This window comes from Cryptomeria japonica, chromosome 2 (genome assembly GCF_030272615.1).
Source record: "Cryptomeria japonica chromosome 2, Sugi_1.0, whole genome shotgun sequence".
Lineage (NCBI taxonomy): Eukaryota > Viridiplantae > Streptophyta > Pinopsida > Cupressales > Cupressaceae > Cryptomeria > Cryptomeria japonica.
Window position 1 is genome coordinate 34,470,688 of NC_081406.1, and position 14,398 is coordinate 34,485,085.

General features: G+C 39.1%; 1 protein-coding gene across 1 annotated transcript; it reads right to left on the minus strand.

Annotated features, from left to right (window-relative positions):
- Window positions 1–11,550: 11,550 nt before the first annotated feature.
- On the minus strand, window positions 11,551–14,168 carry LOC131047431 (uncharacterized). The gene is made up of 7 exons (XM_059216851.1): window positions 12,715–14,168; window positions 12,509–12,580; window positions 12,340–12,386; window positions 12,176–12,244; window positions 12,012–12,080; window positions 11,808–11,921; window positions 11,551–11,692 (listed from the first exon to the last, which is right to left on the minus strand). Exons 3-7 carry the CDS (start codon window positions 12,382–12,384, stop codon window positions 11,627–11,629), a joined length of 363 nt encoding a protein of 120 aa, XP_059072834.1. The 5' UTR covers window positions 12,385–12,386; window positions 12,509–12,580; window positions 12,715–14,168; the 3' UTR covers window positions 11,551–11,626.
- Window positions 14,169–14,398: the final 230 nt, after the last annotated feature.

Below are 14,398 nucleotides of genomic sequence, written 5' to 3' on the forward strand. Positions count from 1 at the left end.
CCCAATTGATTATCCTGAATGGATCTCCAACTTGGTAACTGTCAGTAAACCAGATCGCAGCATCAGAATTTGCACAGATTCAAGAGACATCAACAAAGCTTGTCCAAAGGATGACTTCCCATTACCAAACATTGACTTGATTGTTGATCTCACAGCAGGTCATGAAATGCTATCATTAATGGATGGATTCTCTGGCTATAATCAGATAATAATCGCACCCGAGGATCAACACAAAACATCATTTACTTGTCCATGGGGAACTTTCTGCTGGAATGTCATGCCTTTCGGGTTAAAGAATGCAGGTGCTACATATCAAAGAGCCATGACTACTATCTTTCATGATCTCATGCATGCAACTGTGGAAGATTATGTTGACGACCTCTTGGTCAAATCAATAGACAGAAATACACATTTGGACATACTTTCAGTTGCCTTTGATCGGTTGGAAAAATACAAAGTAAGATTAAACCCTAAGAAATGTGTCTTTGGAGTAACCTCTGGGAAGCTCCTAGGATTCATTGTATCTAAAAGAGGAATTGAAGCGGATCAAGCAAAAGTCAAAGCTATCTTGGAAATGCAACCACCAAGAAATATTAGTCAACTTCGATCCTTACAAGGCAGACTCCAGTCCATTCGAAGATTCATAGCACAACTAGCAGATAAGTGTAATCCTTTTCAACACCTGCTACATAAAAACATCAAATTCAAATGGGATGACAACTGTCAACAGGCTTTTCAGACGCTCAAAGATTATCTTCTAAATCCGCCAGTTCTGATGCCACCAGTTCCAGATCAACCACTGTTATTATACATTTCAGCTACTCCAACAGCATTGGGGGCACTCTTAGCGCAACAAATTGCTGAAGGCAAGGAAAAAGCAGTATATTATATCAGTCGCACATTGGTGGGATATGAGATAAACTACACTCCAATTGAGCGCGCATGCCTCGCTGTGGTCTTTGCTTCATAGAAATTACAACATTACATGCTTACTCATAAGACAAAGTTAGTTGCAAGGATAGATCCATTGAAATATCTTCTCAATAAGGCAACACTTACTGGGAGACTGGCCAAATGGGTAATGATACTGAGTGAATTCGACATCGAGTATGTGGATAGAAAAGAAATAAAAGGACAAGCCATCGCAGATCAATTAGCAGATGCTCCCATGATCGATGATGTTCCTCTAAGTTCAGAATTTCCAGATGAATCCATTTTGACAATGTCACATGTGAAGCCATGGCAACTATACTTTGACGGCTCATATACACAGCATGGGGTAGGAGCTGGCATCCTCTTTATAACTCCTCAAGGGGATTCTATACCAAAATCATACCGCTTATCATTTCCTTGCACTAACAATATAGCGGAATATGAGGCATTAACAACAGGATTACGAATTGCAGTTCAATGGAAGATCCAGGAACTTCATGTTTTTGGGGACTCCCAACTTGTTATCCGTCAAGCAACTGGTAATTACCAAACAAAAGATGAAAAGTTAATGCCTTATAAACAAATGGTGGATGGTCTGAAAAAACATTTCACAAAGATAGACTTTGAGCAGATACCAAGAGAGCAGAATCACGCTGCAGATGCTATGGCTACAATTGCTTCACTGATCGATCTACCTCCAAACGAGACCCGCTATGAGTTCTTGGTGGATAACCTTTTGGTCCCTTCATATGAAATCATGCCTACTAAGATGATATGCATTGTCGGTCCCGAATCCCAGTTATATGGTTCCATTTTCACATACCTACGTGACAATACTTTACCTCCTGATCTATCAAATAACCAACGTCGCACTTTCATTCGCCAATCCTCTCGATATGTCATTTTAGCTGATATCCTATATCGGCGAGGTCTAGATGACACTCTTCTTAGATGTTTAGAAAGCGACGAAGCTCAGATTGCGTTATGGGAAGTGCATGAAGGGATATGTGGTCCACATGCTAGTGGTCCTACCTTGGCCAAGAAACTCATCAGGACTGGATATTACTGGCCCAATATGGAGAAAGACTCATATCAGTTTGTCAAGAAATGTAAGCAATGTCAAATTCATGGAGACCTCATACATGCGCTAGCACAAGAACTTCAACCACTTGCGTCTTCTTGGCCCTTTTGTCAATGGGGACTCGATCTCATAGGCAAGATTCACCCTCCTTCTTTCAATGGTCATAAATTCATTATCACTGCCATAGAGTATTTTACAAAATGGATTGAAGTCGTGCCTCTCACACAAGTTACTGGAAAACAGATTGCTACATTCATCCTTAACTATATCATTTGCCGATACGGTATTCCTGTTTCCATTATCAATGATAACGGGCGTCCCTTCAAAAATCAGGATGTTCGCGAACTCTGTGACCGCTTCCATATCGCCCATCGTTTCTCCACACCATACTACGCCCAAGGTAATGGCCAAGCTGAGGCGTCTAACAAAATAATCCTTAAAATCCTAAAGAAGACAGTTGACGATGTTGGTCGTAATTGGCATATCCAACTTAATCCTGCACTTTGGGCCTACCGCACAAGTGTCCGTACACCTACAGGAGCTACACCCTATTCACTAGTCTATGGTTCTGAAGCCATCTTGCCTATTGAGGTCAAGCTACCCTCTTTACGGGTCTCTTTGCAAAACATCATCAGTGATGAAGACTACAGGGTCTCTCGCTTACAAGAGCTGGAACTATTGGATGAACGAAGACAAACTGCTTTTAATCATCTCAAGGTTTACCAACAACGAATGAGTCGCAGCTGCAATCACAAGGTCAAGCCTCGCACATTTGAGGTAGGTGACTCAATTCTTAGAGAAAATCCTAAAAATCAACAAGACAGAGAGAAAAAGGGCAAGTTCGAACCAAATTGGCTTGGTCCTTACATCATTACAGCAGCATATGGATCTGGTGCATATCAGCTCTCAACTACAGAAGGTGAACCTTTGGAGGATCCTATCAATAGCATGCACCTTCGCAGGTTCTACACATAGCTCTTCAGAATATCCTAATTCAAAAATACAAAAAAAAAATTATAAAACAAAAAAATTGTTACTTGGTGAAAACCTGGCAAACAGGCGCCTTGTGACACAAAAAACATTGAAAAAATCAAAAAAAAGTAAAGAGAAATAATTTCGTCCAATGGTGAAAACCACTTCAGTGGCGCCCTGGGCAAGTATCATGGTGAAAACTGGGTCACCAGCGCCATGCGTAGAGACATTGCTCCTCCCTCCTTCAGGATTCTCTTTCATCATTTCACTTTGCACACACTCACAACCTATTCATTCATAATAAACTTACCCATTCCCATCATGGCTTGTTATTGATCTACCCAAGATTGGTTAGCCATTCATAATAAACCATCCCTTTTCATCCCTTTCCATCCATAATAAATCAGATCCTATCTGTGGCTAAGGCAAAAACCTACGTCTAGTGATGGGTGTGGAACTGAGAACATCACATGTTTCGAGGAGTACAGTTTCTTCCAGCTTCTTTCAGTTTATCCGCGCACAATCCGCAATAAAGCAACATTTGCATCACATATCCACAATAAAGTTTCATCTTCTCCGCAATAAAGTATCAGTTTCATGGATTCAGTCAGTTTTAGATGAGACACAGCAGCAACAATGGGCTTCAACAAAATCAAATCTTTCAACAGACTCAGACAACATTATGGTTCAGTGCTATCTATCTTTTCTGTGAAAGTAAACATTGTGACCACAATCAAATAAGACTTATATAGGTGACAAGAGACACTAAACTTGAGAACTACAGTGGGTGTTGGTGTCGAGTCTTGGTTTTCTTTTGATTTTATCTTTCTGGTGACATGTCTTTTAGCTTTTCCAGGATGTCTTTGACTAGAGATTCTATCTCCAGGATGTCTTTGACTAGAAAGGCGAGGATGGGGTATCGTCACCTATTTGTATTTTCTATCTATGGATTGTCTCTTAGTAATGCTATGACTTGTCCAAGGATATGAGGACACTGTGATTCTAGTATGAATTGGGGCATTCCTTGTTTGTGACTGTCTTATCTCCATGCAAACAGGTACAATGACTTTCTGGGTCGAACATATGCCTCGATTGTCATAACCTATTTTGCCATAATAAAGCTCAATGATGATAACACACAAGAAGCTCTTTCACTTTCATATCTTCTATCTTCCATCCCCCTTTCTTGATTGACTTCCATCATCCTTCTCGAGTCCACGTAGCCTGCTATCACATGACTGAGTATAATGACACACCAAAAACATTTGCATTTCATGTAGTTTGCACCTGCATTACCACATATAAGCATTTCATACATACATATAGATATCACAACTGCATCACATCTTGCACACAACACCTGTTAGCACAATTTACATTTGCATTATCATATTCATCTGCATTACTTACATTCACATTTGCATCATGCATACACATATAAAACATAAACGAACAAAATAAAATAAAATATTGCATTGCATCATATACATATTTGCATCCATATCATAAGCATCACATAAGAACATCTCATCACATAGGTACACATGCATATAGCTGCCACAAAGATGCATCATCTCATATATATATATATATATATAAAGTGTCATGATACAATGATGTCAAAATCATATGGCTACAATCACCTGCAGGTGTCTACATCATTATACAAAATGGTACAAAACTGATACAGAGGAACTCATTGATCACTCCTGCCAACACTATTGGTAGTGCTAATCATGTCCATGTCATGGTATCCCATGCCACTTGTCCCACCCTCATCTCCAATCCAAGGTCCTAAAATACCCGTCTCAATGCCTCCCTGTCTCCATCTCGATCATATGGGATCAGCTCCCCATCGATCGGCACCCACAGAATCCTGTATACATCCTCCAGGGTGACTGTCATCTCACCCATAGGCAAATGGAATGTGCACGTCTCAAAGTGTCATCTCTCAGCCAGCGCAGTCAGCAAACCCATGTTTGCCCGAAACTCAGGCACATACAGCACATGTCTCAGACCCATCTCATCGATAGCAGCTCTGTCCTCGGCTGTCAACTCAGGTCGCAACCTCTGAGTCGACGGGAATCTCTCCCGTGACTCTAGCATCGGCAAATACTCCTGCAGTCAAACAACTCAATCATGTCAGTTATAGTGGCATTCACTGTTTATCACAAAATGCTATTCGCTATCTAAATGCATATGGCTATCTACCCTAGTGACACTCACTGTTCATCACAAAGTGTTGCTATTTATCCTAGTGACACTCACTGTTCATCACAAAGTGTTGCTTCTACCCTAGTGACACTCACTGTTCATCACAAAGTGTTGCTATTTATCCTAGTGGTACTCACTGTTCATCACAAAGTATTACATGTGTGACACTCCCTGTTCATCACAAAGTGTTACTCACATTTGCACTCCTGTTCATCACAAAGTGCTGCTCATATTTCAGTACTCCCTTTTCATCACAAAGTACTCTATCTTGGTACTCACTGTTCATCACAAAGTGCCTTGATCTATCTTAGTCTTCCTAGAGGACCTTCTTGAGTGTATCCTCTCAGCAGCTTATCCAATCGACAGTATATGTTCATCACAGAACTGCCGATTTGACCTAGAAGATGCAAATTCATACTTTTCAAACGCAAACGCGCTTACATGACATAAACGCGCTCAAAAACTGCATAGACGCGCCTGAACAACACAGACGCGCCTGCCTGACACAAACATGCCTATGCTCTGCATAGACGCGCCTAGTTGACATAGACGTGCCTTCTTGGCACAAACGCGCCTGAACAGCATAGACGCGGCCGCATTTGACACAGACGCGGGTCCAAACATAGACGCCCCTGGCACAAACACAGACGTGCCTTCTTGACCCAGACGCGCCTGGCACCAACGCAAACGCGCCTGGATGTTTTTTGACACTTTTTGGACCCTAGTCTAAGCACATTTATTACCCTATTCGACATGCATTAATGAAAAAATTAAATGCGTCAAAGTATGAGGAGGTTTGGCGGTACTTACCGGCTCTCCTGCCTCTGCTGGCCTCTGAAATCGGTGAACGCGGTCGAATCTGTGAGTGAAAGCCATCGCTGTTGACTGCTCTTGCTCTATTTTCGCTCTACAATATGCTCTTGTGGATGCGTGGATGACAATGAGGATGTATTTCCCCTGTGGTCTATCTTATAGCCTACCCTAGCCCTCGCCTTCATTTTCCGAGTCAGTCTTCATTATCCCGTGACTTTTTCACTTTATCCAGTCAATCCATTCTAGCCTTTCTTTCTTATTGAGAGATTGTCTGCAATCTTTTCAGACATTTTCATCCAATCTCTCGAGGGGGCATATCATTTCCATTCTGGGGCAACTCTGTATCAGTCCATCTTATCTTCTTTGAAACAACGTGACAAGCTGCATTGTCTCAAAGAGGGGCAAAATGTAGACACCTAAAATTGTCCAGTCTAATTAAATAAATATTTTATTTATTTAATTATCTAAGCTTAATTCTTCTATTAATTAAATAAATCCTTATTTATTTAATTAATTCATTTATCCTCTTCTAGCCTTATTTCTCATTTAAATAAATACATTTATTTATTTAAATTATCCTTTTCCTAAATTAAATAAATATTCTTATTTATTTAATTATCCTACTTCTTCTATTAATTAAATAAATCTTTATTTATTTAATTAATTCATTACCCTTTTCTACCCATGACACATGTCATTCATCTCTTAATTCATACACTACCTACCCCTCTCATTATTTTATTATTTCTTTTACCTACCCTCTAATCATAGCTGACCTCCTTTTACACCTCTCAATCTTATCCCTCCATTTCATATAGTGTCTTCTATATAAGGAGATGCTTCCTTCATTATCAAAACCTAATGACCTAAGGAGCTAACTACTTGATCAATTGACTACACTACGATCCTACTTGCAACCACATTCCGTTCTTTGTTGAGCTCTTGTGCACATAAAATCTGAGAGCAATATATCAAGCAAGATCAATGGAGATAGGAAGAATGGAGATCAAAACCCTATTGGACATGTGATGGTATAATCTTTGTGATCTTATGTGATTTGCATTGTCTTAGGTAATCTTCATATGTTATGGTGGATCTTTGTTGATTGTTAGGTTAGGGTTTTGTGGTTGAATTCATTTAGCCTTTCAATATTGTTATTATTGTTATCCATTTTCACCATATACAAGTTTAATTGTCATTAATAAAATATCTATACACATATCTTTTAAGAACTCTTATTTATTTGACGTGACTGCAAAAAAGTGAGAATATTTATTTGACGTGACTGCAAAAATGTGAGAATATTTATTTGAGAGCATATGAATCAATTAAATCGTATCATATCAATCAATCTTATTGCATAAGCTAATAAGACAATTAAATGTAATGGAATTGATTTCCTTGGTATGGCTATAAATTGTCACCCAGATCGTGAGTTGGAAACCACTTTGTCATGCAACTCTTGGTTTTCTGAGAATTGCAGGGGAACAAATTAGAAACAAAATATGTGCATTATGAAAGACTGCCCAAAGCCCACCACAAGAGGAGTGTGGTGGAGGGATGATGCACAATGAATTTTATACCAGGATTCAAATGCTAAGTCTATCAAGGAAAGCATAGCCTCTGGAGCTCTAACTGTGGATCTTGGGATTATTAGGTCTGTTGTTCATCCAAATGGTGACCACTACATGGCAGACCTAATTACAATGCCACAATATAATGTAACGTTAGGTATAGGAGAGACATTCATCTGGTTGAACAAGACGATAAATCATCTTCGAAAGATAAAACGACAGAGACTGTCTACAAAAGCTCGGAGGTAGAATTTATTTTTGCTAACTTTCTCTTTTAATTGTTATCATGTAAGAAAAATCACTGATGAATAATGTGTTTGTGCATTGAATAGGAAGATTGAGGGTCTAAAGTTGAGCCACGGGTGCATTACTGTGACAAACAAGGAAATCTGCAACAATATTCTTATATTATGTGTATTATATGTATATGTGTATGTACATGTACATGTATATTGATATATATTGCCTTTTGATATCATATTGTACATTGTATTCCTCTCTCTCTCTCTCAGGATCCCACATAACACCTAATGACATCATGCAAGGTCCCTTAGCACACATATGACCCCTTAAGACCATATGATGTCCTAAGGGGTCATATGATGTTCTAACACATGTGTGGACCCATTATGACCCTACATGACCCCCAATGATGTCATATGACCTCTTCGGACCATGTATGATATCTCAAGGGGTCAAATGGTGCTTTAAGGAGTCATATGGTGTTTTCACACATGCGTGACTCAATTAGGACCCCACGTGACCTTATGATGTTGTAAGGGGTCATATGATGTCCTAAGGGGTCATAGGACACAATATCACCAGCATGCTCTCCCTTTATCTCCATTTATCTCCCTTTACCTGCCTTACTTTCCCATCCCCCCTCTCTCTCTCTCTTTTCCATCCTCTCTCCCTCCCCCCCTCCATCTCTGTTTTTCATCCTCTCTCTACCCCCCTCTCTCTTTCCCCCTCTCTACTTCCCTCCCTCTCCCTCTCCCTCCCTCACTTTTCCATCCTCTCTCCCCCTCTCTATCTCTCCCCCTCTCTATCTCTCTCCACCTCTCCCTTTCTCTCTCTCTCCCTCTCCCCCTCTCCATCCCTCTCCCTCCCCCCCTCTCTCTCTCTCTCCCTCTTCCATCCTCTCTCTACCCCCTCTCTCTTTCCCCCTCTCTATTTCCCTCCCTCTCTCTCTCTCTCTCTCTCTCTCTCTCTCTCTCCTCTCTCTCTCTCTCTCTCTCTCTCTCTCTCTCTCTCTCTCTCTCTCTCTCTCTCTCTCTCTCTCTCTCTCTCTCTCTCTCTCTCTCTCTCTCTCCCGCCCGCTCTCCCTCTCTCTCCATCCCTCTCCTTCCCTCCCTCTCCTTCATATTTTCTTTACTACAGGAAGCACGTACGGGGTTTTGATGAGTTAAAAGCATATACAGGGTGTTGGGAATATTAATGCTGATCTGCTGAATATTTTTAGGGCTAAGAGCGCGTACGGGGTTACTAAAAATACCATATACGCAGTTCTGGGACATACTTTTAGTTTACCAAAAGCCTCAATGACCTCAAAAGAAGTTTTTGAGGTCGTTGAAGGCCCCACTATAACGGTTACTATGCTTTTGTGATAATTTTTTAAGGCCCCACTGCATACAACTGACAGTTTTTGCAGCAGGCAAAAAAATGCTACCATTTGAAAATGGCTCTGAGTCGTCAAAAATTGAGATAGACCATTATAGAAGAGCCTCACGTGACCCTACAGGTTCAAACATATCGATCATATGTGTTCTGGATTGAGAGAAATAGTCTGTCAAAGTTTGACAATCTTTTGGACTCAGGGCACTTGAGAGATCGTGTCGGTAGGGTATGGCTCTCAACATTCCGATGCTTTGGGAGGCACAATAGGAGCATGCCTAGCGTAAACGTTCCCACTTAGATGCGCTCGTGATGTTGGTTTGTGCCCACGATGGACGAAATCAATTCTAGCGTATCTTGCAACTTTGCATTGCATACGATTAACGGTTTTTACAGCAGGCAAAAAATAACTACCATTTCAAAATGACTCTGAGTCGTCAGAAACCAAGAAAGGCAATTCTAGAAGAGCCTCGCATGACCCTACAAGTTCAAATATATCAATCATATGTGTCCTGGATTGAGAGAAATAGTTCGTCAAAGTTTGACAATTTTTTGGACTTAGGGCACTTGAGAGATTGCGTCGGTAGGGTATGGCTCTCAACGTTCTAGCGCTTTGGGAGGCACAAAAGGAGCATGCCTAGTGTAAAAATTCCCACTTGGAGGTTCTCGTGATGTTGGTTTGTGCCCACGACAAACGGAATCAATTCTAGCCTATCTTGCAACTTTGCATTGCATGCGACTGACGGTTTTTGCAGCAAGCGAAAAAATGCTACCATTTGAAAATGGCTTCGAGTTGCTAGAAACTAAGATAGGCCATTGTAGAAGAGCCTCACATGACCCTACATGTTTAAACTTATAGATCTTATGTGTCTTATTGAGAGAAACAGTATGTCAAAGTTTGACAATTTTTTGGACTCAAGGCACTTGAGAGATCGCGTCGGTAGGGTATGACTCGACGTTCCGACGCTTTGGGAGGCACAACAAGAGCATGACTAGCATAAACTTGCCTACTCAAAGGTTCTCGTGATGTTGGTTTGTTCCCACGATAAATGGAATCAATTCTAGCCTATCTTGCTACCATTTGAAAATGGCTCTGAGTCGTAAGAAACCGAGATAGGCCATTGTAGAAGAGCCTCACGCGACCCTACAAAAAATGCTACCATTTGAAAATGGCTCTGAGTCGTCAAAAACCGAGATAGGCCATTTTAGAAGAGCCTCACATGACCCTATAGGTTGAAATGGATCGATCATATGTGTCCTAAATTGAGAGAAACAGTTCGTCAAAGTTTGACAATTTTTTGGACTCAAGGCACTTGAGAGATCACGCCGGTAGGGTATGGCTCTCGATGTTCCGACGCTTTGGGAGGAACAATAGGAGAATTCCTAGCGTAAAAATTCCCACTTGAAGGTTCTCGTGATGTTGGTGTGTGCCCACGACAAACAAAATCAATTCTATCCTACTTTGCAACTTTGACAACATCTTTCAATTTTCTTGGTGTAAATTAAGGTCGGAAGAAAAGAGAAGAGACTTACTATTTCTTCAGAAGTGGCTAAGCTAAATTTAACATTGGTAATATGTCCGAGGGGAAAAAAAGAAACATCTTTCGCCATTTTCATCTCCATCTTTTTTGAATTTGCAGACAAGAAAGTAACGTTCAGCTTCTCACTTTCACAAATGAACAACTTTTACATCTTTTATCCAAATGACCCCAAACTTTCACAAATGACTTCAAATGACCATTAATGGTCCCAAATCACCTTATTTAAATAAAACAATGGAGAACAATACGAAAACCAAAATTTGACCATCGTGAGCATGAGGGTGCTATCGCACCTCTCACATTGACAAATATAAATGAAAGGAATCAAAAGCATCCAGTGATCATTAACATGGATCAAATCAGACCATTACCATTGAATTTCATTTTCATTGAGACAACAAGTTTTGTAGGGTTAATTCAATAATTTAGAAAGTTTATCGAATCATATTCCACGATTGCAATGCTTTATATCATAGATTTTTGTTGTTTATATTCATATTATTGATTACATAGGCAAATATTCATTTAACTTTATAAAAGGGCAACCACCAAATACAACGATCAACAATAATCATTTAACCGTATCAATAATTATTTAATCATTTATATATATATCAAAATGCACAATAATCAACACAATGAACAAATTTCGTATGTATCAAAAATGCCTATCAATATCAACGAAATGCACAATAATGAACACAATACACATTTATTGGATCAAATATCAACATTTATATATATCAAAAAAGGCATGTATGCCAAGTCAATACAAGTTTTACCAAAATGTGGCATATGCCATGTCCAAATCGATATACAATAAAAATGTAGAATACATCTACATGTATTGGTCATTCAATGATCATAGCTAACACTATATGATCTTATACAGTTTGTGGTGGATCATCAAAATCAAGCCTCTTCGATGCATTATGCGGCTCTGTAGATGGCTGCAAAACCACAATTCAAAAGCTAAGTTAGAATCTTTTTGTAGAAAATAGTTCACAATTCTCAACATAACTATGCATTTAACTATAATTTATTTGCAATAGAAATGTAGATTACCTCATCTGCTGATCTAGGATCTACTGTCTTCTCTGTCTTCTCCTTGTCAACATTAGGAGTTCTCTTGAATACCTTCTTCAAAGGCTCCAAGTTATGGTCGAACCGCGAAGGGGGCTATTATCGATTAAATACAATTAATATAATGTACTAACATATATAAATAAAAAATACTAAAAATCTATGATATAGAGAACAAAATTGCACCGGAGCTTGAGATGCTTCTCCAATAGAGTGAGGAGGGCTCGCCATCGATGGAGCAGTTGTTTCTATTACCTATACGAAAAATGATCAAGATTAAATACAATTAATATAATGGTAAGTATTATAGGTAAAAAACAATTAATGTAATATATAAAACAAAAGCGTACCGGAGCCTGAGATGCTTCTCCAGTACATGGAGGAGGGCTCACCATTGATGAAGCAACTATAGATATTTCCTGTATGAAAAATGATAAGATTATAATTCATCACAAGTTCACATGTACACGTGCATACAATCATCAAATCAAGAAAATAAAGTAGAGATACATACCTCTGTTCTCTCTCGATCCTCGGGCGTATCAGGTGCATTCAACATATCTACAGAGCTCAATGGCCGATGTATATAAAACAAACAAAAAACACTAATCAATCTACAAATTCCAACTAAGACAATTTCAACCTTTTCAAACAATTGTACAATTAAAAATGTGTTCAATTACCTTCTTCCCATGTTTAGGCATCCTCGAGGATTTCTTCCGTTGAGGACCAGACCTAGACACGGAGGGGGTACCCTAAAAAAATAAAAATTAACATAAGAGATATTAGTACAAATAATATTAAACATAATTTAACAAATCTAAAATGAAATGACTTGCATAAATTCCATCAAAAGAATACATAAAATAAGGTGTACAAAATATGATACCGCATAGCTCTGTAGGCCAAATCAATCACTGAGAGCATGACATCGTCAATCTGGGACATTTGGTCCCTTGACAATGCCTACAAAACAAAAAATTGTCAAGCATTAAAGAGAGTTAGTATACCTTATAATTTTTTTGAATTCAAAGTGTACTATTCTATTTTAACATGTTACAAAATTTATACCTCGGGTGTCGATGTTGCAATTGCAATAATTGTGGGAAGAATATCAAATGTCGTTGCTGCATCTTGAAATTCATATTGTTTGTATCAATTTAAATCGATCCATAAATGAAAATTTATTTACAATTACAAATTTTAAGTGATTGATAAATAAAATGTTATAAATTCAAATCAACACACCCGTGTCTGCGGCTGACTAGAAAACAACACATGTCCATGAATTCATTCGTCAGTGCCATATCCTCAGTCGTGCTAGTCTGACATCTACTCCCACAAATTGTGCATTAATGGGTTGTGGAGCCATTTGCAGTGGCCTCATCATCCATCCCTGTGCATATGCCTAAGCAAGTGGGACACACATGCTGAATGGGTTCACCAACGTCAATTGCCCCAGCTAATGGATCATCATCTGGTACAAGAGGGTGTGCTAACTGTGTCCCATGCTGGATGATCGCATCAGTCAATGTTGTGGCCTCTTGAAGAGTTTGTAGCTCCATCGACTCTTTCAGGGCTACTGGGACAATCACATGCACCTTGGGTTTGGGTGCTAGGGGGCGACGACTCTGCGGATCTACTACCCTACAAGCTCCAGATCTATCTTGGGCAAAGCCGCCACCTCTACCATGGAACTCTCTCATGTCTAAATAATTAGGCTTCTCATTAAGGACAAATTCACAATATACTTTCCTCAAAAAATACAATGGCACCTCATATTTATTACAAGGTGGTTCGTCAAAGACCATCCACCACCTATTCCAAAACAGATCCCTCATCTGCACATTGGTACATCAATGTATGGGAAACCTCTTTGCATTAAGAGGTAAGGACTCACCAGTTCTAGGATCAACAAAAAGAGCACATATTTGTGCTTTACTTATGTTTTTGTTTTTCAGTCCCTCATATGACAATCCATTCTCATAAAATGCACGACACCTATCCCTGTAGTTTCCCCATTTTGTAAATTGAGTGGAAATTGCAGTGGCACCACTAGCTAATGTTTTTAGGCTAGTGGCAAGGGATAAATGATGCTCAAGGTTAGATGTTTCCAATTTATTAATCAATCTACTTATTTTAGTAGTGTTTTGCCCTAACTGATTAAGCAATTGATCTTGTGTAGCTTCAGTGTATGCTCTAAAGGAGGAGTTGGAGGTGTATTTTGCGGGTTTTGTTGTGGGTTTTCATCTTGTTGTGGTTCTGGATTTTGAGAATATGATATATTTGTAACAAAAAAAAAAAAAATTAATCAAAATCAATGATTTTAAATTCAAAATGTAAATAGAATTTATCAAATATGCAAAATAAACAAAAAAAAAATTAACAACCTACCTCTTTCCATGGCGCTGGGAAGTGGAAATCGGGAGCCCGTGCGCGGTTTAGTTAGAAAATGCCCCTCCAAACTACTTTCGATCTTTGGTTGAAAATGAGGCTCAGTCGGCATTAAAATATATATATATATATATATATATATATATATATATATATATATATATATATATATATATATA

Coding starts and splice junctions, on each gene's coding strand:
- LOC131047431 (XM_059216851.1), bottom strand. CDS start 12,384: ATGTTGAATGCACCTGATACGCCCGAGGATCGAGAGAGAACAGAG. Junction 12,081..12,175: donor GAGAAGCATCTCAGGCTCCG/GTACGCTTTTGT, acceptor TTTTTCGTATAG/GTAATAGAAACAACTGCTCC. Junction 11,922..12,011: donor GAGAAGCATCTCAAGCTCCG/GTGCAATTTTGT, acceptor AATCGATAATAG/CCCCCTTCGCGGTTCGACCA.